At 39.9% G+C, this 24,161-nt stretch overlaps 1 protein-coding gene across 1 annotated transcript; it reads left to right on the top strand.

Moving 5' to 3' along the window:
* Positions 1-9,800: 9,800 nt before the first annotated feature.
* Positions 9,801-22,934, top strand: LOC133253737 (protein LEG1 homolog). The gene is made up of 6 exons (XM_061427337.1): positions 9,801-10,164; positions 13,220-13,306; positions 15,227-15,411; positions 17,254-17,354; positions 17,638-17,876; positions 22,525-22,934. Exons 1-6 carry the CDS (start codon positions 9,861-9,863, stop codon positions 22,638-22,640), a joined length of 1,032 nt encoding a protein of 343 aa, XP_061283321.1. The 5' UTR covers positions 9,801-9,860; the 3' UTR covers positions 22,641-22,934.
* The last annotated feature ends 1,227 nt before the right edge of the window (positions 22,935-24,161 follow it).

Genomic DNA, 24,161 nt, shown 5'->3' with positions numbered 1-24,161 from the left:
AAAACAAGCTACCTTTACAGAATGTTTCAAACTTGATAGTGTTTCCGTACATTGTTTCTTTTAATCTTTATCACAAAGTGATAGTGCTTTAAATCAAAATACTAAAAAGGAAATTAAAGTAACGTGCACTGCCTGATCAAAGGAAAATCACACATCATGATTGACAGCAATTGCACAGAATATGTGGAAATAACAGTACAGTTGCCTGATGTAAAGTCTCCGAACTAAAATTAGGGGACAAACATTTGGCTAATTCTTTCAACATTTAATGTATTCCTATTTGGGATGCAATACACACACACACACACACACACACACACACATATATTCAAAAAAGGAAGTTTTCTGGACTTTCGGGAAGACTATCCTACCCTTCCACACTCCTCTTCCAAAAGCATTTTACAGTAATATAAGATTTTTTCTATTATGAATAATTTGTGTATTTTCTAATTTTTTTTAACAATATTTAGTGTTTATAAAGTTTAAAGGAAACTAAATAAGATGAAGTTCTTGCTCTCATGTTTATGTTCCGTAGCACAACTAATGGATACTTTTGAGAAAATATAAACCTAAGCAAAAATTCGAGTGCTGATTTTATGTAGGTGTTAAGGAAACTTACCAGAGGGTAATTTAGTCAGGGAAAATCTCATGGAAGGATAAAATTCAAGCTGGCCTTGAAAAAAATTACAGGTTTGACCCATTTATTGAATCCCCCTGGTTGACGGTGATCTATTTCTGCCTTAATTCTGTGTCGTTCTTTCCTTTTTTTTTTTTTTTAATTGGACTTTCACTGAAGTTTTAGCATATAAAGAACAGGGGCCATGTCTTGTTCACAGTTACATTTCCACTGTTTCTGTACCTATTCACTATTCTTTGCTCATAAATGATTATTTAGCCATAAAAATATGCACAATTGCATTATGTTGCTTTATTGTCATAAATGCATGTAATATTCTTCTCATATAGATTGTTTGGGATATGTGGGGCCACATCTTACTTATTTTATATCCTTCCCAGTTTTTAGAACAAGGTTTTGCAAATTATAAGTACTCCATAAATATTCTCAATTGAATGGGGATATTGCAAAAGAGAAGAGGGATTTAAGCAAAGGAAATGAAGGCTACAGCCTAAGGCAAGGAAAGGGTTCCTCAGTGGCTCTGTGGGTAAAGAATCCGCCTGCAATGAATGAGACACAGGAGACCTGTGTTGGATCCCTGGGTTGGAGATCCCCTGGAGAAGGGAATGGCAATCCACTCCAGTATTCTTGCCTGGAAAATCCCATGGACAGAGGAGCCTGGTGGACTACAGTCCATGGGGTCACGAAGAGTTTGAAGTGAAAGATGTAGAATCTTTCTGTTAACGAGTACTCAGGTATCTTCAGTAGTTTTCCAGTACCAGTTAATAATAACTCCAACTTTCTGGTTAGTTAATTCAAAATTCTTCACTCCTTTCTTTCTCCCTGCACACCTCCTTAAGCATTCAGGTAGTCTTATCAGCTGTGAATACAAAATAATTTCCAAATAGATTCATTTCTCACTACTTTCACGGCTACTATCACAGTCCAAGGTCTTCCCTGGTGGCTCAGATGGTGAAGAATCCACCTGCAATACAGAAGACCCGGGTACCATCCCTGGGTTGGGAAGATCCCCTGGAGAAGGGAATGGCAACCCACTCCAGTATTCTTGCCTGGAGAATACTATGGGAAAAAAAAAAAAAAAAAGAATCCTGTGGACAGAGGAGCCTGGTGGGCTACAGCCCATAGCATCGAAGAGAGTCAGACACGACTGAGTGACTAACACACAGTCCAAAGGAAAATAACCACTTCCCTGAGAGGGTCGCCCTGCGTCTACCCTTCCTCTCTCTCCTATGTAGTAATGTCCACATGGTGACCAGAGTGATAGTTTCAAGTCAGAACACGTTGCTCTTCTGCTCAACCCTTAAAACAGCTTGCCAGCTTTCCCAGGGCAAAGCCCCTGGTTCGGGTATGGTTCAAGGAGGCTCCCTTAGTGTCTTCACCTTGCTGTACCCTTACACCCTCGCTTTTTGCTCAAAGGCTACATGCACACTCAGGACTAGAGATTTTTGAAACATTGTTTCCCTTCTGCTAAGAACTCTCTACCCTAAGATTGCCATTTGCCTCATGCACATCCACACCTCTTCTCCTTTTTTTTCAAATGTCACCTTCTTTGACATGTCGCAATATTCTGATTTCTTTATACAAGCTTGTGCCAGGTCAACAATTTCTACCTTACTTTTTTGCACCTTCCTAGCACTTATCTCCACTTAACATACTCTACATTAATTGAATTTTTCCTGTCTGTTTCCCCACTCTAGAATCTCCAAGATGGTAGAGCTTTCATTTTTTTCACTTCTCTAGCTCTAGGACCCAGGACAAAAGACCTTCGTAAGCACTCAAAAATGTTTTCACTTGCTTGAATAGATAAAAAAAATAAACGTGTAAGTAAATAAGTATCCGTGAAGATTTCAGATGTCAAAACAAAGAGTTTTGCTTTGATCGAAAAAGCACCAGAGACACACTAAGGATACTTGCAGAGAGAGGAGAGAGAGGTTGCCCATGGTCAGAAAGGACAAATCCAAGGAAGACAGAGTAAAACACGGATTTGTCTAATACAATCTGAAATGATTGGAATCCGGTTTAGGAAAATAGTTAAGTTGTTGTTCAGTCACCCAGTCGTGTCCAACTCTTTGCGACCCCATGGAATGCAGCACACCAGGCCTCCCTGTCCCTCACCATCTCCCGAAGTTGGCTCAAGTTCATGTCCATTGCATTGGTGATGCCATCCAACCATCTCATCCTCTGATGCTCTCTTCTCCTTCTGCCTTCAATCTTTCCCAGCATCAGGGACTTTTCAAATGAGTTGGCTGTTTGCATTGGGAAAAACAGTTACAGAAATGGAGGAAAAGTAATGAATTCCAAAGGGACAAATGTGTATTGGCTGAATTAACGACCTTGGGTGGAGAGAAGTGACATTTCACAGATATTCTAAATAATACTGTGATCTTAGAGAGCTGGAAACTGTTGGGCCACTTTCAACAAGAAAGAAGGTGGGAAGGTTTGGAAGAGATGACACTACTATTATGGGGGAAGAGTAATGATTTATTGAGATTTTTAAAAAAATCATTCTGTTCCCATAATGCTCTTTATTGCAATGATGTAGAGGATGAAAGAAAATGAATTTTTTTATAGTCATAAAAGACTATAAAGCATGTTTTTATTTTTTATGTTTTATACAGCTCCTCCCCACATCAGACAGCTGTATTTGACCTGCATACTAATCAGGAGAGGAGTGATTCTCTACTGCTCCAGGTTAATTTAGAGTGTGTTCCTGCTGGGTCTAAAAGAGCCCTGAAACAATAGAGGGGTCGCCAGATTCTCTATGTCCCTATCCCCCAGCAGTGTGCTCATTTTAGGATTCTGCTTTCATAGGCAGCACATGGCATAACAGAACTCAAAATTCTACATGTTTCTACTGAGACAGAGAGAGCAGGAGAAAAAGGGAGAGCGAGAGAGAAAGAGAGGTCAAGATCTACACTGGTTTATTGCCTTGAGATTCTGCACTAGAACTGTACTATCTTCTGCCGTTTCCTTTAGTCGAGTTTCTGAGAATACAAGTACTGGGAAATATATGATTATCCCATTAGTTTTAAAGAGTAGAATCAGGACCAGAATAAAGTTATGCCACTTACTTACCATCCAAAAAAATAATGAACTGCCCAGCAGGAGAATGTTTAGGAAGGCTGAGCCATCCAGATTTTTTGAACTGAAGTGATGGTTGTAAGAAGTAACAACCATTTATAAAGCGCTTAGCATTTCTGAAGGAAGCACTTCCTTTCAAGGTTCAACTTACTTCTAATGAGTCACAAGCTTGAAACTGTTTCCCCTTATTTTGTCTTTTGCTGTCTTTGTGCTTTTTCCTCTTTTGGTATTAAATACGAAGGGAGTTAAACTTGAAGGGATTATGGGGTAAAGACTTAAATTGCTTGGCTATATTTTTGAATGAACAGAATGAGTGAGTCCCTTGATTAGTAAGAATTCTTTTGGTTAAAGTGATGATTACCCAAGTCAAACTAGCTGGGGCAAAAAAAGAGTATTTATTGGAGGGACATCCTGTTGCCAAATGTGAGAAAACAACTGGACTCATTAACTCTTGGGACGTGGACACTGCAGGACTCTCTCGGCCTCTTATCTCTGTGTCTCCGGTTCTTCAATGTCAGTTTTTCCTACTTCAGGCCAGCTCCCGCCCTTCTTCCCCGGCACCTGCATCCCACATTGTGATCCTCCCACTTCAGGGAAGCCCTGGCTGGCTTTCCCAATTCTGTTTTTAAAAAAGCACAGAGAAGGATTCAGAGTCACTGCTTTTAGGACACAGGCTCATCCTTGGTGTATTCTGCCAAGGCCAAGAGGCCATGTCGTGGGGTCCTACATGAGCAAGGAGTCTTCTGCTCATTTCATAGATGAGGAAACTGAGGCACAAGGAGGCTAACTGACTGGTCCCAGATCATTCAACTAATAGCAATACTATTTGATCACTATCTATATGCATCATTAATAAATATTAATTCAAATTGGACCTGCAATCATTAAAAAGCCATCTGGAACGAGCCTGAAACAGAGGGCAGTAAAAACAAGATGGTAGATGGTATTAGAACTGTGGTGCCGGAGAAGACTCTTGAGAGTCCCTTGGACAGCAAGGAGATCAATCCTAAATCAATCCAGATCAATCCAGTCAATCCTAAAGGACATCAACCCTGAGTATTCATTGGAAAGACTGATGCTGAAGCTGAAGCTCCAATACTTTGGCCACCTGATGCGAAGAGCCCACTGATTGGAAAAGATCTCGATGCTGGGAAAGATTGAAGGCAGAAGAGGGCAACAGAGGATAAGATGATTGGATGGCATCACCGATTCAGTGGAAATGAACTTGGGCAAACTCTGGGAGATGGTGAGGGACAGGGAGGCCTGGAGTGCTGCAGTCCATGAAAGGTGGGGGGCGGGGGCGGGTGGTTACAAGATATTCAATAGGTTATATAGCACCATCTAGTGGTCATCTAGAGAATTTAATTTTATTCACATTTCACTGTGATATTAATAACTGAGGAAGTTTTGCCTATTTTTAATAAGGTATCATAAGCCAGAAACATAGATTTACATCCAGAAATCTGTGTATTTTATGGGCCCAGTCATAAAACAGTGCACATCTAAAGGGTCATTTCAACTAATATTTACTAGACCAGTTTCTTAGTGCTGATGTTTAACAATATCTTTGAATTGGGGGAAAAAAAAAAGTGGAATAAATCCTCTTGTGGAAAATAGCCATTTATTCTCAAATGCAAAATAAAATGAGCCAGACTTCAAGGTTTGCAGGAGAGAGTCTTGTTTCTGGGAAACAAATAGTTGCTACTATGAATTAAGTAAAAGTTATATACAAATCCTAGGGGCCTTTCTTGAGATGAACTTGCTTATCCCGAAAGGACAGGACGGGAATCCGCTGCTGCTCTCCAGTTTGCCGCGAGAATAGGAAAGAGGGAGCCGCACGCAGGGGACAGATCTGGTTGGACAGCTTGGTCCTGAATGCTAAATTCTCCAGATGACCACGAGATGGCGCTTTATAACCTATTGAATATCGTCTTGTTCAACGGCCACATCGTGTCCGACTCTTTGTGACCACTCTGGTGCCACCAACTATTTTGATACAATCAGTCATGCTGCTTTCTTTTATAAACGTGAAACTTACAACAGGATGATTCTAGCATTTATTATTTCTACATACTACAGTAAAATGTCTAGGAAAGAGAAAGCTTACACAAAAATACTGACCTCTTGACTATTTTAAGATTACATTTAATTCAGCATAGTTTGATAATTTTTTAAATATAAACTTAAACTTCTATTACAGAAATGATATTTCATGTTGCAGGTAATCAATAAATTTGTCCCTGGAGCAATAGATGTGTAAAAAGAAATTTTACGTATCTTTAGAGAATTCACCATACCATGCTCTATAACACTGGAATCAGGCTAATATTTATGACCCTCCAGTTACTTGATGAGGTCATTCAAATCTTGATATGAAGACTTGACGCACATCTGCGTCTCCATTCCTCCCCTGCAGAAAGGCCTATTTCTATTCTTGATGCAATATGTGATTTGGGGCAAATAGATGTCTCTGGACTGCAGTTTCTTAAGCCAATAAAATGAGTTTTTTGCATTATATGATTTTTTCGTATTTCTTCCTGTTCTAAAATTTAAAACTCATTCATCTCAAGTATTTATATTTATATCTTACTATTCATATCTTACTATCATGATCCACTGGCTCCTGGGAGGGGAAATGAGGCAGATATCCTGTCAATTCAAGATTGCTAGAAAAGTAAATCCTAGCCCAAAAATGTTTTTTCTCTTCTGTAGACCTTATAATTTATAGCCCCCTGGTAGTTTAACATTAAAATAGACACCCATCTTTCCTTTCAGAAGATTTTAGTGTGTACGTGTTCCCTGCACAAGAGGAAAAGAAAAGAAATCCTGAGAAAACAGCTCACCTGAACATGATATTTTCTTCCTTCAGGCAACTAGATTTCATGATACGTGGAAATATTCTGAAGGAGGAAGCAGACAGAACAAGCTCCATCTTAAAAGCAGGACTCTGTCTTGGGCCAGACTGTGGGCTTTGAGCTATATGCCCAGTATCTAGGAAAGTGACATACCAACTGGAAAACCAGACCCCCCCAGAAGGAAGAGCCCCACTGCTCGTACCTAGACTCTCCATTGCCAAAAGAATACCTTAATTATCTGTGTAACCGAATAGAATCATAAATTCTATTATGTTTATTGGGGTATGACAAGAGGCCTGGTGATAATTGTCCACTGTTAACTACCTAGGCTTAAGGCATATGAATCACGGGTTAACTTAGATTGTATCTTTCTTTTCCTTTGTTCAGACTAGTTTCAGGGAATTTGGGGAGCTTATATACACTTAGGGTATATAAGCTTTTGACAAAAACTGGTCGGGGTCCTTGGCTAAGAGGAGACTCTGCCTTGGGCCCGCCCGTGTAATAAACTGCACTCCACCATCTGCATTGTCATTCTGAGTGAGTTTGTTTCCCAAAACGCCTGACTACAACAATTCTATCCTTCCCTCAGGTAAAAACAGACCTGTTACTCCAGCTTGTTCAGTCAGTTCAGTTCAGTTCATTCGCTCAGTCACGTCCAAATCTGTACGACCCCATGGACTGCAGCATGCCAGGACCCCTGTCCATCACCAACTCCCGGAGTTTACCCAAACTCATGCCCATTGAGTCAGTGATGCCATCCAACCATCTCATCCTCTGTCGTCCCCTACTCCTCCAGCCTTCAATCTTTCCCAGCATCAGGGTCTTTTCCCATCTTCGCATCAGGTGGCCAAAGTATCAGAGTTTCAGCTTCAACATTAGTCCTTCAAATGAATATTCAGGACTGATTGCCTTTAGGAGTGACTGGTTGGATCTCCATGCAGTCCAAGGGACTCTCAAGACTCTTCTCCAACACCACAGTTCAAAGGTATCAATTCTTCAGGACTCAGCTTTCTTCATAGTCCAACTCCTATATCCATACACGACTACTGGAAAAATCATAGCTGTGACTAGACGGACCTTTGTTGGCAAAGTCATGTCTCTGCTTTTCAATTTGCTGTCTAAGTTGAGCATAGCTTTTTTTCCAGGGAGCAAGCGTCTTTTAGATTCATGGCTGCAGTCACCGTCTGCAGTGATTTTGGAGCCCCAAAAAATACATTGTCTGTCACTGTTTCCATTGTTTCCCCATCTATTTGCTATGAATGGATGTGACTGTTAGGTTGTTAGAATAGGAAACAGGGGTCCAGAATGGCGGTGGCTAAAAGACAAGGAGGAGAAAAGCCCGCGAAAATAGAACAAAAGAAGGTCCGAGGACCAAAGTGAGGACCTCAGGTAGAACAAACAACACTCCTGGCTAGCCCAATTTACATACAGCAGGCCGAAGGTGGGTGGGGGACATATAAAAAGAGGAGCCAAAGGGCTGGGGGTCTCTCTCTTTCTCTCCCGCGCGCTGGGGCTCTCTTCTCTTCACATCTTTGGGTTGGCAAGCCCTCAGGCCTCGAGGATGGATTTTCCTGCTATTATCTAAATAAAATAGAGCTATAACACGGAGCTGTAACACTAATTTGTCTAAAGAGCTATAACATAGTCTGTTCGAGACCTGAGAGCTGTGACACACCAAGGGCTTTAATGTCCGTCACTCCAAATCTTTGTCGTGATGAGACAGAACCGAGAAGTATATACTCATCTGACAGGATGAGTATCAAGATGCCATGATCTTAGTTTTCTGAACGCTGAGTTTTAAGCCAACTTTTTCACTCTCCTCTTTCACTTTCATCAAGAGGCTCTTTAGTTCTTCACTTTCTGCCATAAGGGTGGTGTCATCTGCATATCTGAGGTTATTGATATTTCTCCCAGCAACCTTGATTCCAGCTTCTGTTTCACCCAGCCTGGCATTTTCTATGATGTACTCATACATCATAAGCAGTGTAACAGTCTACAGTATAATGACAATAAAAGTGTGAATCCACCTTTCTGCAAACATGAGTTGCATTGAGTTCTGAGTTATTGTAGTTATCTCAAGGCAAAAGACAGTGAAGCTGGAGAAAGGCTTAAGTTCAAGAGGAAAGGGGGCGGTGGCTGCCATTCCAAGAGTGAGTCTCAAGGAGTTAAACCTTTCCTCCGTGACTGGATGAGTGTGACTTTGGGAGCTGTACCCACCCGTATCTCAGGCCAAGTCAAATACCTGGGAGCCACCTTTCAGGTTCCTCTTTTCATTATCCGCCATGCACGACAGCAAGAAATAATATTGTTTCTTACAGAGAAGACCACAAAGAGTCTTGAGAAAATTTCTTCCGTGACACAAGCAGGTTGTGGGCAGTTGTGTTACTAGAGGAGGGGGCCAAAACTCCTTCTGGTCCCTTCGCTCCTGTTCCTTTATGAAAAGCCCTAATCTTTGCATATGGGAATAGCATAGCAACAACTGTAGTTCTTAGGACACTGGGAGAAGATAAGATTAGAAACCGTGTAAACATGGGGAAAGGGCAAGAATGCAGGGCAAGAGGGCTATCGACTGAAAACTACGGTCACAGCCTGCAAGTAGGGAGTTATTTTCTTTGGTGGGAATGTTGAGCACTCTGAGCCCAGGAGACAGTATCTCAGTAGATCTGAGAAAATTTCTTCCGTGACACAAGCAGGGTGTGGGCAGTTGTGTTACTAGAGGAGGGGGCCAAAACTCCTTTTGGCCCCTTCTGTTCCTTTAAGAAGCAGCATTTCTTGTTCCCTTATGAGAAGCCCTAATCTCTGCATATGGGGATAGCATGGCGACAAACTGTTGTTCTTACGACACTGGGAGAAGGGGAGATGAGAAACTGTGTAAACATGGGGGAAGGGGGAGAATGTAAGGCAAGAGGGCTAACCCAGCCCAGGGATTGAACCCATATCTCCTGGGGCTCTCGAACTGCAGGCGGATTCTTTACCATTGAGCCACAGGGGAAGCCCATATTTGCATGGGTATTTATAAATTGTGCTATGTAATATTGCTGATTATTTATTTCATGCAAGTTTAACGCCCTCCCCACCCCGTCTCCCTGCCCTTCTCCCCTCTCTCTTCTGGTGTCCATTAGTTTGTTCTGTAATCTGAGGAAGCAGCCTATTTTCCTTGGTAAGACTTTCCTACTATCTCAAGGAAATGAACAAAGATGATATGCTCTGATATGAGGAAATACCATGCCTTCTTTCTGCACTTTCCAATAAAAGCCCTGCCATAATCTCAACCCCCCAGCTCCAGCATGCTGTCTCTCCTTGCTCCTTCGGCCTGTGTGCTGGTTGGTTGCATTTTTGTTCCTTCAGCAGAAGTTTTTAGTCTCTCAGATCAGTATCTCCCACTGTGGAATGAGACTCCAGGTCAGTTCAGTGACTACAGTGTGGAGAATGGAAAGTACATTATTGATCCCTGGGTATACCCTAAGAGAATGGGCATGTATAAAATCCTCCTGAACAAGACAGCCAATTATTTTGAAAAATTCGCACCAGATAATGAACAAAACTTTTTATGGGGATTACCTTTGCAGCATGGCTGGCAATATAAAACAGGTAAGAATGATTTGTTTTTACTCGTATGATTTTTCCAATCTAACCATGTGGTAATTGGGAAATGGAACTCCGTATAAACCAAATTTTGAAAATCAAGTTCTTTCTTTTTCCTCTTTCCCCCTCATAACCATTAGTTTTCTACTTTTTCTCCTCCATAAATCTTTCTGGATTGCCTGTTTTGATTTGAAACTGCAGTGGGGCATATAGCATAGTCGCCAAACACAAAAAGACTTCATTTCCAACATATTGGGCATTCTACTTGAACTCCTACTAGGCACTAGATTCTATTCTAAGCACTGTGATGAACAAAATAGTCAAGAAGATATGCACTGAAACAGATGATGTCAAATTACTTTGAATTTCTTGAAGTTCTAACTATGATTACCTATACATGTAGATGGAGAGAGGCAAGAAAGGGATCTTGTTCATGAGGATGTTTCTCTGCAAAAGATCAATTCCTTTCAAAAATAAAGTACATTCTAGTGTTTAGAAGATTCATAAATTATAAGATGTTTGACTGGCAGAAAGTCTTATGAAAGAGAATGGTGTCTCTTTCACTCCATACAATAACACTACCGATAAGGAAATTTGTTGGGGGCCAGAGTGAGGTACTCCGCCCGTGACAAAGGTCATGAGGAAGGAGGCTCGACATACGCAAAGGCGGGATCGAGCCTCAGGAGTCCGCCTGGAACTCCTCGAGCATCTACCCCCCATAACCAGAGCCTGCCGACTTTACTACTTTGTGCTCTCACCTACATCTCTGACTTTACGGGGGGCTGTCCCCCACCACCTCTTTCGGAGAAGGAGTTAACCTAGAGCTCCAGTTAATAATAATTCCTGTGCGTGATAAGAGTGTTTTAACCTACAAACTCCTCTGAAGGTTCTCTAGCCTGCCTGACAGGCTTGTCCGGCCACATGTGATTGCTCACAGCCTCCCAACCGTGAGAGGCACGAGATGCTTTAAACCCTCTAAAAACAGGTTCTTTAGAGAAGTTAGAAAACTATAAGTATAGTGGGCTGATTAGAAATTGTATTGGTGAAGGGTTTTTCATTTGTTGAGCCAATGTTTGTTGCTAAGTCTCCACATCCCCTGCCTTTACACATGTTGAGTATATAGAAGAAATAAGTATTAACCTTTGATATTAATCATGTTAGACCTTAGGCTAAGTAAATTCTTTCCTTAACTAAAACCCACTACACCCTCACCCTATAGGAACGTAACTTTATTTGGGTGGTGTCTGTTTTGAGAATAATCAGCCCTGGAGAAATAAGTGTCCTGGTTGACTGACTGCTGTCACAAGGAGAGGGTCGTAAATTGTCAGCAGGCCCCCCTGGCCAGAAGATGATGTAACACCCCTAAGACCTCTATATACATTTGTATGAAGCACCTGACTTTAATAAAATCAGGACTGCTGACTCCGCGTGACTTTTGCATAACATCTCAGTGTATAAAAGTAGACCATGGAAAATAAAGAATTGGGATCAGTTTCTCGAAATACTGGTCTCCCCATGTCTCTCTCTCTTTCACTCTGGCTGAGTCTCCATCTGGAGCGTGGAACCCACCATGCTTACTAATTATGCCTGGGTTTCTAAGATCCGACCGGGGAGGCCTCAGTGTCTCCTCTCCTTCGGGAGAACGGAAGGACGCCTGTGGCCTACGTAAGTGGTGCAAACTTCTTGTCTTGAAGTTTTATTGGTCTCCCGCGTAAACCAAGCTACTCAGCCTCTTTTCTCCACTGCATTTTCCTACTGAGCTATCCTCATTCTATTACTCTTTATATCCTTAATTAACATTTAATTAAGCAATTGTTTCCTGATCTTCGCCTACGCCGTCTCTCCTTCGAATACCCTGGATCAGCCGGGGCAGGACCCCGGCAGAAATTTGTTCTGTTCTGATGAAATAAATATATATATAGGGAGAAGATTATAGTTTATCTGAGATCTAAGGAGGAGTCACCTGCAGGAGCTCCTGAAGTTGGCTGTTCACACGCCTTTGTCAGATGATGTCTTGAGACTCAAACCAGCTCTTTATCAGGCTTTTCCCAGAGTCAAAAAGATGGAGATCTAGGAGAAATCATTAGCACTATGGGAGGCATGCCAGTCTCAGGGGCCTAGGGGCCAGCAATAGATGGAGGCTGAATAGGCTGGTAGATTAATGTTTTTCTTATTCTTTCATTACACTTACATATTATGATCAAGCCTGAGTAAACTTACCTAATAATGGGCTTATATGTCTCCAGCATTTTCTAAAAGCAGCTGTGGGGTGGGAGTATTTCAGACGGTGTCCTTGCCATCCAAGACCTTACAACACAATTAAAACAGAAAAGATATCAGAAATGCAACAATGAGCAATAAATAACAACTCTTGGTTAAAAATTAAAGTGCAAAACAAAGGGACACGGTGGAGTCAGATGGAATAATCAGAAAAAAATGGATCTGAATTGAAATTTGAAATGTGAACAAATTTCCTTGGGGAAATTAAATCTCCTAGGGAATAAAAGTATGAACAAAAACAGTGGTTCTCAGGAGTGGCTGCACATTGAAAACAACTAATTTTCAAAACTATCAATGCCTAGGTCCTCCAGCAGAAACTCGACTCTTATCTCAATAGTATGGAAAATGAAGGTAAAGAACAAGTGTCTGTGACTGGGTGCAGTGTGTGTGTGTGTGTGTGTGTGTGCACGCGCACCTTTGCAGTTTGAGGAACAATCAGGAAAGTTCACACTTCTAATATTCATGCAGGTGAATAGCATTAGCAAGTTCTTTAATGATCATTGTTTAATAACAATCAGGTTAGGAAAACTAATAAATACAAAAGCAAATAATATTCGAAACAGATCATTCTAAAGTGGAATATTGTTGTGATGTTAGATGAAGGAAAAGAAATTGGCCCTGAGATGGGAAACGAAGGTAAAGAGTGATAGGAAGAGAAACACAAGTCATGAGAAGATAAATGTTTGTGCTTCTTTGCAAACAAAATGAATTAGGCAAGGGATGATTATAACAAGTTTCAAAACGTGCACAGTAAATAATCTGTGCATCCTCTCTCTTCTAGGCAGATTGGTTGATCCCACCCAAACGACAGACTGTGGCTATGAATCTGGAGATCGTTTGTGCATCTCTGTAGACAGTTGGTGGGCTGGTATGTTCATTTAATAGCAAAATACTTAATAACCTTCCCCCAAAGAAAATATCCAAGTTAAAATCTTAGGGACAGAGACAAAACAAAAACAGCGCTATTGCTCCGTAAAAATGAATCCACTTCATCATGTATCTCGTGGCCTTTCTGTCACATTCTAGGATTTAATGGCCACAATTTCAGTAACGATTCCTTAGGACCTATTTTACCCAGGGACTGCAACAAGGACCTGCCAAGGACAATGGCTTTTGAATGACCAGCTCTGGTGTTAGATGGGAGGTCCCACTAATCAGAGGAGTCTCCAGGACCAGGAAGGATGAAAAAGCAGAGAACGAGAAAATAATACTTTTTTCTTTTTCCATTTTGCTCAGACCAAATATATTTAACTAGGAAACTTGTAAAAATGTCAGAGATGAATGTATCACAAATCATTCTATCAATTAGTAATGTAAGGCTTCTGTCAGATATTTAATAGTCAAATAATCAGAAGGTATTTCCTAATTCTTTAATTTTATCTTGTGTGTTAGTGCTGAAATTAATTTACACACAATTTCTTTGAGATATTTCCCACTAATTAGAAACAAGGTCACAGTTAATTTCACTTTCTTAGAGTGGCACACATTGTATACATCTTTACTTATTTTTCTTGTATGACACTCATTGAGTCTTTTCAAAGACTCAGAAATTGTCATGGCCACAGATCTAGAATTTAAGCTTCTTTTTTCTCACATGGACTCCAATAGTTTGGAACATCAGCCTGCTACCCTGGGGCAGAGGACTGCATTCAAAATGCATGTCTATGATGAAAAGTGTTCTGCATCGACAGTGGTAATCAGTACAACACGTTTTACAGTCAACTACATCGTATGTCTAAATTTGTTGGTATAGGTTCTACTTAGACAACAATTTTAAAAATCTTAATTCAGTGCTAATTTAATTATCCAAAGATTTGTTGCCAACACTTAGCCAACATTTTTGCTTCAAAGACTTAATGTGGGACAAGCACTTCACAATGTCATGGTTGTACATTAAACATAAAATACAAAATACCAACACTGTACGCATATTAAGATAATTTAGAAAAAAGTCACATTTCATGGTAAAACCTCAGAAGTGTATCATTCTATGCACAAGTAGATATCTTTCTTCCATTTTTATATAATGCTTTGAAAACATGAATGATACCAAATTCATTAAAATTACTTTTTGTGTGTTAAAATGTTGTAGACAACTATTTGCTTCCCTGATGGCTCAGTGGGTAGAGAGTGTGCCCACAGTGCAAGAGACAACAGGAGACACGGGTTTGATTCCTGGGTTGGGAAGATCCTCTGGAGAAGGAAATGGCAATCCACTCCAGGATTCTTGCCTGGGAAATCCCATGGACAGAGGAGCCTGGTGGGCTACAGTCCAAAAGGTCACAGAGAGTCAGACACCACCGAGCAGCAGCAGCAGCAGCACTCAACTCTTTTAGCCCATATTCATTTCTATTGTAGGGTTATTAACCGAAATGCGATAGAGTTATGTATATGATCCTTAGGGAGATTTTCAATATTTTGCGGTGACTTTTTTTCATGTTTCTGGATCTCTGACTTTTTGCTTAATGTCTTATTCCAGTATACTTGCCTGGAAAATCCCATGGATGGAGGAGCCTGGTGGGCTGCAGTCCATGGGGTTCCTAGGAGTCGGACACGACTGAGCGACTTTCACTTTCTCTTTTCACTTTCATGCATTGGAGAAGGAAATAGCAACCCACTCCAGTGTTCTTGCTTGGAGAATCCCAGGGACGGGGGAGCCTGGTGGGCTGCCGTCTATGGGGTCACAGAGTTGGACACGACTGAAGTGACTTAGCATACAGATTACTTAAAAATATCCTCTATCATATTTGTTGGCGCTTGTGGTAATGACAGGTATCTTCTTTTACAGATATGAATTACTTTCTCTGTGCACTGCCCTTCCTTGCTGCGGTTGATTCTGGCATAATGGGGATATCATCAGATCAAGTGCTGCTTTTGCCACCATCCAAGGACCAGACAAAGTTTTGTCTTAATGTTTCTAGTTGTCAGTCCTCCTTTCCTTCAACAATGAGGAAGTGGAATGCCCTTTACAAGGTGCCTTTTTCAAGTTCTATTATTTAATCTTTCAGGAGGTGGTAAGAGAATTTCTTTTTTTATTGGAATATAATTGCTTTACAATGTTCTGTTAGTTTCTGCTGTACAACACTGTGAATCAGCTATATGTACACACACACACACACACACACATACATATATACATACACAGGCTTCCCTGGTGGCTCAGAGAGTAAAGAATCTACCTGCAATGCAGGAGACACAGGAGACATGGCTTCAGTCCCTGGGTTGGGAAGATCCCCTGGAGGAGGAAATGGCAACCCACTCCAGTATTATTGTCTGGGGAATTCAATGGACAAAGGAACCTCTATCATAGCCTGGCGGGCGACAGTCCATGGCATCGCAAAGAGTAGGACACAACTGAGCACTCATGCACATCCACGTGCTATGCATATATCCTCTTCTTCTTGAGCCTCCCCTCCCCCATTCCACTCTTCCAGATCATTGCAGAGCACTGAGCTGAGCTCCTGTGCTATACAGCAGTCTCCCACTAGCTACGCATTTTTACACCTGACAGTGAATAATGCCAATGTTGTTCTCTCAATTTGTCCCCCTTTCTCCATCCTCCGCTGTGTCCACAAGCCCATTCTCGACACCCGCACCTCTATTCCTGCCTTGTAAATAGGTTCATCAGTACCGTTTTTCTAGAGTCCACATATGTGTGCTGTTTTGTTTAGGCTTTTGTGCGTATTATATGGTATAAAAATATAAGTTTTTATACAAGTTATATTAATATCATTACTTTACGGGCTTCCTTTGTGGCTCACAGTAAAGAATCTGCCTGTGATGCAAGAGACATGGGTTCTGTCCCTGGGTCAGGAAGATAGAAGATCCCCTAGAGAAGAGAATGGCTACCCACTCCAGTATTCTTGCCTGGAGAATCCCATGGACAGAGGAGCCTGGCAGGCTACAGTCTATGGCGTCGCAAAGAGTTGGACACGACTGAGCGACTACCATTTTCACTTTCTTTCATTTTCATTCCGTGACATCAAGGCATTACATGTCATTTACACCTTCTGAACCAATACAGCATTAACAGCAAATCTATCCACTCATCTCACTCTAAACAAGCCGTACATAAATGCGAGAGCACACACTGAATGAAAAGATTATTCTGGTAAATTGAACCTTCAGATCAAGTGAGCAATAACACTTGGGAGAAATATGATTATGGGGTTGGTTTTAGAATAGTTAGTTAACTTCTTTCAAATGATTTGATAAGTGGTCACAAACAGGTATAACTAAGCTATTATGTGGCAATCAAAACCACATATTCAATGACCAAACTAAAATACATCGGTGAAGCATAGTCATGGACCAAAATCAATGCAAAAAGAGATACTTGCTAGTTCTATAGACTGTTAGTTCATTTTTTAAGATTTTATTAAGTTATATATTCTTGTAATTTCCACCTTTTCTTAAACTTTTGTGGTAATTTCAACTATGGCAGCAGAAAAACAGCTGATAAACAAAAAATAAAGTTGTCTTGAGGTTTGAAAACAACAAAATTCTGTAAGGCAATTATCCTTCAACAAAAAAAAATAAATTAAAAATGATTCTGACTTTGGGGGGGAAAGTGCTGTTCATCTCTTATAGATACATGCAATATTACTCTTAATCTGCTCCTAATCTACTCCTAATCATTATTGTAGTCTTTACAGATTGTTTGTCACTCATGGCTTGTGCAAATTAATCCACAGAAACAAAATTCTCCTGTGATGTAGACTATTGCTAAATTGGAAATGTGGACAAAGTGAAATTGTGGAGAGAAGAATTGTTCTAGTTGAGCAAACATGAATACATTTCTTCCCTCTACTGTAGCATTTGCAGTCACCTTCTAGTAGCTTCGAGGACTTATTGAAGTACTTGTGGGAGGCACATGTCTCAAGCTTGAAAGATGGTTACAAAATTTTTGAAGACAGGTAAGCATGGATCTCAAGTTACCTCTACTTAATACGGCAAATAAATTTTAGTCTTATCTATACCTTTTTATTTCCTAATATCAGTCTTCTTATTAAATATTATATTTAATCTTTGGGGATTAGTTACCTATATCATCTAAGGCAGGCACTCAAGCCATCACATTCTAAAACTAAAAATTACATTCTTAGTTTGTTGACAGAAGGTGATCTTTTTAAGAAAATGACAAGGGTGCCGTTCTGAGTGACAAATGATAACTGTACCGTGTTTTCGCTTGTCTTTTAGGTTAGAATATTATTCTAAACCAGAAGCGGGTTTTGGGAAAGATTGGTGCGTGGTTCTGGACTATCTAGCTGCAGCCAGCTTTCCCACGATCTTCAGTACAGTATCTGAGTTCCAGCAGGCCCTGCCACCCCGAGTGCTTGTGGATGGGGACAAAGCTCCCTTCATCAGCGACTTTACTGACCTTCAGAACATAGTCCTGCTTGGTCTAAATCTTCTTCATAAAGTGGATAGCTCAACAGGTAAAGGCTTATAAACAATACCTTTAATCAATATCGCGTTGAATAGAGAAAGGAAAAATAATGACGATCAAAGATACATGTTGTCATAACACATACTCTTAAAGAAACCAGAGCCATTCTGGTCCGAGTACTACAACAGTCATTAACTGAGGGTTGGGCTGATCATGCATGTAGTTACTGTTTAAACTTTCGGCTTAGGAAGGGGAGGCAATCATGCATGTTAGGCAAAGGTAAGGCAGTGTGGAGCGGGGCAAGCAATGCTCAGACAGAAAGACAGCAGCCGACTTACGGGCCCTGACCACACAGGTCCTTATTGACCCATGAAGCTACCAGACTATCTCGTGTACTTTTTTCATCTACAAACCCAGATATATTATTTCTGTTGTTGTTGTTACAGTATTTTTTTTAAAGCCTTAATGTCACTCTTTCATTTAGAAAAAAAGAAAAACGTACCATAAGAAAACCAGCAAACTGACTTACATGAGCTCCCTCCCACCAGCCTTACCAGTCATGGCAGAAGTATTCTGCTTCAGCCCCTCAACTGCTGAGTGTCTTAGCAGAGTGAAAAAAAGAAATCTGTAATTGCAAGTTTGAATTACTACATCATCCCAGTTTTCCAGGCATGCACTTATGCAGTGTATCAAACTTAAAACATAATTAAGATATTAGTACTTTTAAAAACTAAAAAAAATTAAAGCTCTTTTTTTTTTTTTTTTTTTTTGAGCAGACCATTTTTAAAGTCTTTATTGAATGTGTTACAATATTGCTTCTATTTTATGTTTTGGCCATGAGGCATGTGGGATCCTACCTCCCCGACTGGGGATCAAACCCACACTCCCTTCATTGGAAGGCAAAGTCTTAACCACTGGACTGCCACAGAAGTCCCCCAATATTCGTATTTTTAAAACAACAACAACAACAAAAATGAATCTGAAAGATTTAAAAGATATAAAAGCAAAGTAAATGTTAAACTATATGTTTCTGAAATCTCATTTGCATTAGGTAGAATAACAAACCCAAACATTTTAGGAGCTTCTGCAACTGAAGTCTCTTCTTGCTTCCTCCAATAATGGTTCCAGGGCAATGTTCTCTGTCAGTGGCAGCTTTCCTTCACACAATGCTGACTGAAGATGCTTTCATCTCTAGCTCTTCCAACCCCCAACCTCTACATGATTCACATCTCACCAACAGAAGGATACTGTGTTGGAGAAAGTCTTGACACTTCCTTCACTTCATCTCATACTTTACTGGTATAACCTAGGCACATTATCCCATATTTGGATGCAAGCAGGGGCTAAGGAATTAAATTGTTGCCTAAGAACGGTTTTGTGTTACAAATCTACTCCATGAAAGGAGATGTTTTAGGATCTGCCTAGCCATCTCTGTCAAATTATCACATAGCATAATTGTATTCTAGGCCTGGATCATATAGACTGGCTCTTCCCTGCTAAGATTAAAGGGTAAAGAACTGAGTCAAGAATTGAAGGCCCTATACAGCAATATTTTGACAAGATTTGATTTTACCAAAATTTAGCTTTGAATTTAATATGTGGTTTTGAGTTGCTTTCACCAGAAAGAATTCAAGATTAAATATGGAAAACTAATGATTAAAAAAACAAACCTTGATAGCATACTTGTTTAGATATCACATAACAAGGTATTTTACTATTATTTATCCACCGTTGTCATGGTTAATCACTCTTCACATTCCTGCTGACAGTCAGAATTCAGTAACAGCACCAAAGGCCTTGGGATCTCCAAATAAGCAGAGAATAGGGAAAACAGGTATGTTAAAAGCAAAGCATTAGTAAAATACAATTAGTGATATTCAAAAATGAGCATTTAAATTAATTAAATAGAGACACATATTTCTATTCACAAAAATCCTCTCAAAATATCATTTAAGTAACTTTTAGTCTCCAGAGATACTTTATGATGCTCTTCACAAGAAATCTGAGTTAAATTCACTGAATAAATAAATAAAAACAGACTTTTCAGACTTCCAATTAGCTCTTTAACATTTCACTGATGAAGAATGTAATCAATTCTAAGAATTGTCATGTAGTTTAAAAAATTTTTTAATTATGTAAAATTCTCAACCACCTGTCTATCTGCAATGGCATCAGCTTTTAACCCTTGACTACACATATTTTCCCCTTCATGGATCACAGCCTTGCCCTGGTGAAGGGGCTTGCATAACTCAGTGAAGCTATGAGCCATGTCAGGCAGGGCTACCCAAGACAGATGGGTCATAGTGAAGAGTTCTGATAAAACATGGTCCATTGGAGGAGGAAATGGCAACCCACTCAAATATTCTTGCCACGAGAGCCCTATGAACATCATGAAAAAGCAAAAACACAGGACACTGGAAGATGAGTCCTCCAGGTGGGAAGATGTCCAGTATGCTACTGGGGAAGAGTGGAGCGCAATTACTAATAGCTCCAGAAAGTATGAAGCGGTTGGGCCAAAGCAGAAACGATGCTCAGTTGTGGATGTGTCTGGTGGTGAAAGTAAAGTCCGATACTGTAAAGAACAATATTGTATAGGAACCTGGAATGTTAGGTTCATGAATTAAGGTAAATTGTATGTGGTCAACAGGAGATGGCAAGATTGAACATTGATATCTTAGGAATCAGTGAACTAAATTGGATGTGAACGGGAGAATTTAATTCAGATGACCATTATATATACTACTGTGGGTAAGAATCCTTTAGAAGAAATGGAGTAGCCCTCATGGTCAACCATAGAACTGGAAATGCAGTACTCGGGTCCAATTTCAAAAATGACACAATGTTCTCAGTTCATTTCCTAAGCAAATCATTCACCATCAGAGTAATCCAAATCTATGCCTCAATCACTGATTCCCAAGAAGCTGAAGTTTACTGATTTTATGAAGACCTACCTTCTAGGACTAAAACAAACAAACAAAAAAAAAGGATGTCCTTTTCATCGTTGGAGATTGGAAATGCAAAAGTACAAAGTCAAGAGATAACTGGAGTATCTGTTATACTGGAGTAACAGGCAAGTTTGGCCTTGGAGTACAAAATGAAGCAGAACAAAGGTTAACAGAGTTTTGTCAAGAGACAATGCTGATCATAGCAAACACCTTTTTCCAAAAAACCAAGAGATGGATTTACTCGTGGACATAACCAGATGATCAATACCAAAATCGGATTGATTATGTTCTTTGCAGTCAAAGATGGAGAAGCTCTATACAGTCAGTAAAAATAAGACCTAGAGCTGACTGTGGCTGAGATCATGAGCTCCTTATTGAAAAATTCAGTGTTAAATTGAAGAAAATAGGGAAAACCACTAGGCCATTCAGGTATGACCTAAATCAAATCCCTTATGATTATACAGTGGAGGTGACAAATAGATTCAAGGGGTTAAATCTGGTAGACAAAGTGCCTGAAGAACTATGGACTGAAATTTGTAACATTGTACAGGAGGCAGTCACCAAAATCATCCTAAAGAAAAAGAAATGCAAGAAGGCAAAGTGGTTGTCTGAGGCAACTACAGATAGCTGAGGGAAGAAGAGTAGTGAAAGACAAGGGAAAAAGGGAAAGATATACTCAACTGAATGCGTGGTTCATCACCCAATTTTAAAAAATCAGTCCTTGGTGCAAATTCATAGAATTTGAAATATACTTAAAACACTGCAAATAATTGAATAAGTAAAACCCATGCTGCTAGTACAAATGAAATTATACTCACTGCTCTGCACATAGTTTTTACTGGAAAATCTACATGGAGCTTTTGCAGTATCAGGACAGATCGATCTAACCCATTCAGTTTAAATTATATGTAGTATTAATGAATACATCATAACTGTGGACATTATTTTCTGTTATAAACTATATAACAGGAAATACTACAAAAGTGGCACTTTGTGTATGTATTTCTTGCCATAATTTGTTATTTTACCAAAAAATATGTATAAAGGAAATGTATTCAAGTTGGTAGGTCATATATTGCTGCTGCTGCTGCTGCTAAGTCGCTTCAGTCATGTCTGACTCTGTGCGATCCCATAGACAGCAGCCCACCAGGCTCCCCCGTCCCTGGGATTCTCTCCAGGCAAGAACACTGGAGTGGGTTGCCGTTTCCTTCTCCAATGCATGAAAGTGAAAAGTGAAAGTGAAGTCGCTCAGTCGTGTCCAACTCCTAGCGACCCCATGGACTGCAGCCTACCAGGCTCTTCCGTCCATGGGATTTTTCAGGCAAGAGTACTGGAGTGGGGTGCCATTGCCTTCTCCCACATATATTGCTAAATGGTGTTCAAAAATTTGTCAGGAGTTTACATTTTTGTTACAAATGAATTGAGTTTCCTTTTTTCTCCAACCTACTATCATATAGCAATTTCTAAAATTTGTGTGTAATGTATAAAGTGCTACTTCACTCTTATATTAATTTACAATTTCTTGAATAGGTGTTCTTTTCCCAGTTTTCTGGTTAATTGCTTATATTTCTTATTGATTTTTGTGTGAAAATCTGGTCAATCAATTTCAAATTTAAAGATTTATGTGTATAACTATCATGTAATGTATACATATATTTGTATCCAAAATACATAGAATTTTATTTAAAATAAACATTTCAGCAAATGAGTATACATTTTAATTTACTTGTAATTATTTTATATCCTTTCCAGGTTCACTATCTTTAACTATATGGAAAATTTTAATGAAGACACAGGCTGCAAAGATGCTACTTCTAGAGATTTTTGAAGCAATTCTTGTAATCTTTAATCCAACATTTCTGGGATGATTAGTGAATCAAAATGAACAATTCTAACTTGCTGAACAACAGTAATATCAAAATTTAACACTGTCACAATTATACAGTTTTCTTGTTTCTGGTGTCTTTGACTTATGCTCATGTGTTAGGACTTTGTCCATGCTGTCCCATCTTCAGGTTCAAATTAATGCTATCATGATTTTTCTCAATTAATAATTCTTGATTTTTAAATTTATTAATACTTAAAATGTTCAAGGTCTAAAGAAGATTGTATTAATCTATCATAAACCACTGAGAAATAAATAAACAGACAATAAACTTGGATGACTCTTCTGTTGTTATCCTATGTAACCCAATATCATGAAATTTAGACCAATATGTCTTGCTGACTTATAACCAAAGTCCAGAACATTTTAAACCGAAATACTGACAAGTTTTAAAACTCATAAAACAGAACTGACAAATAGAATATAGAATTAATTTGTTAGGGTTTTGTGTGTGTGTTTTCACTAATGACAAGTTTACAGCAATTAGGCAATTTTCCCTTCCTTTGGTCCACACTTGATAATAAATCCTTAAGGATCGAAGTTGTCAAGATTTTTCTCTGAGGAGACAGATGACACTGGGTAGCTGGTGGTGACTTTTAGAGCATGAAGCTTTCATTGAAAGCTTTCCAGGACTTCCCTTGTGGTGCAGTGGATAGGATTCCACTTGCTAATACATGGGATACAGGTTTGATCCCTAGTCCAGGAAGATTCCCCATGCTGTGGAGCAACTGAGTCTGTGCACCACAGCTACTGAGCACATTCTCCAGAGTCCCTGTGCTGCAACTCCTGAAGCTGTGTGCCTAGAGCCTGTGCTCTGAAACAAGAGAAACTACCACAATGAGAAGCCCATGCACTGCAACTAGAGAAAACCCACTTGCAGCAATGAAGACCCAGTACAGCCAAAAACAAATACATGAATTAAGTAAATAAATAAATAAAACTGTGTGTGCCTGTCAACAACAACAACAACAAAAACCTTTAAAAAAGTAAATGTAAAAAAATCACAAATATGTCATTAAAAAAAATGTTTTCCAACAATAGAGACAGAATGAAGAAACAATGTAGGTTGGTTTTGGGGGGCTCCAAGGAGCTCGGGTTCTTTATGTCTCAGTGCAGAAGAATTCGGCAAGAGGCAAAGGGATAGAATAAGAAGTGGTTTATTAGAATAGGAAACTTGTGAGGCCTGCGAGCATGTGGGCAAGGGGTTGCTGCTCCCCAAGAACTTAATGGGCTACAGTTTTATAATCAAAGCGAAAGTGGGGAGGAGGAGAAGACCACCTTCTTCTTGAATAAACATCAGCAGTTCCTCCTCCATGGCTGGTGGGGGAGTTTTCTTCTTCCTATATGGTCAAGCCAGGACTGTCATGGTGCAGTGGAAATGAGCAAAAGGTGGCTATGAGGCAAAAGATCGATGGGCCCCAGGCTGGGGAGTTTCTCCCTTGTGTACAGAAACTGCATAATAGCAGAAACTCCATAAAAGCAGCATGATGGAGGAGGCTGGGCC

The sequence above is a fragment of the Bos javanicus genome, chromosome 9 (assembly GCF_032452875.1).
Source record: "Bos javanicus breed banteng chromosome 9, ARS-OSU_banteng_1.0, whole genome shotgun sequence".
NCBI lineage: Eukaryota > Metazoa > Chordata > Mammalia > Artiodactyla > Bovidae > Bos > Bos javanicus.
Note: the sequence above shows the minus strand (reverse complement) of the source record. Positions and strands in the feature narration are given on the sequence as shown.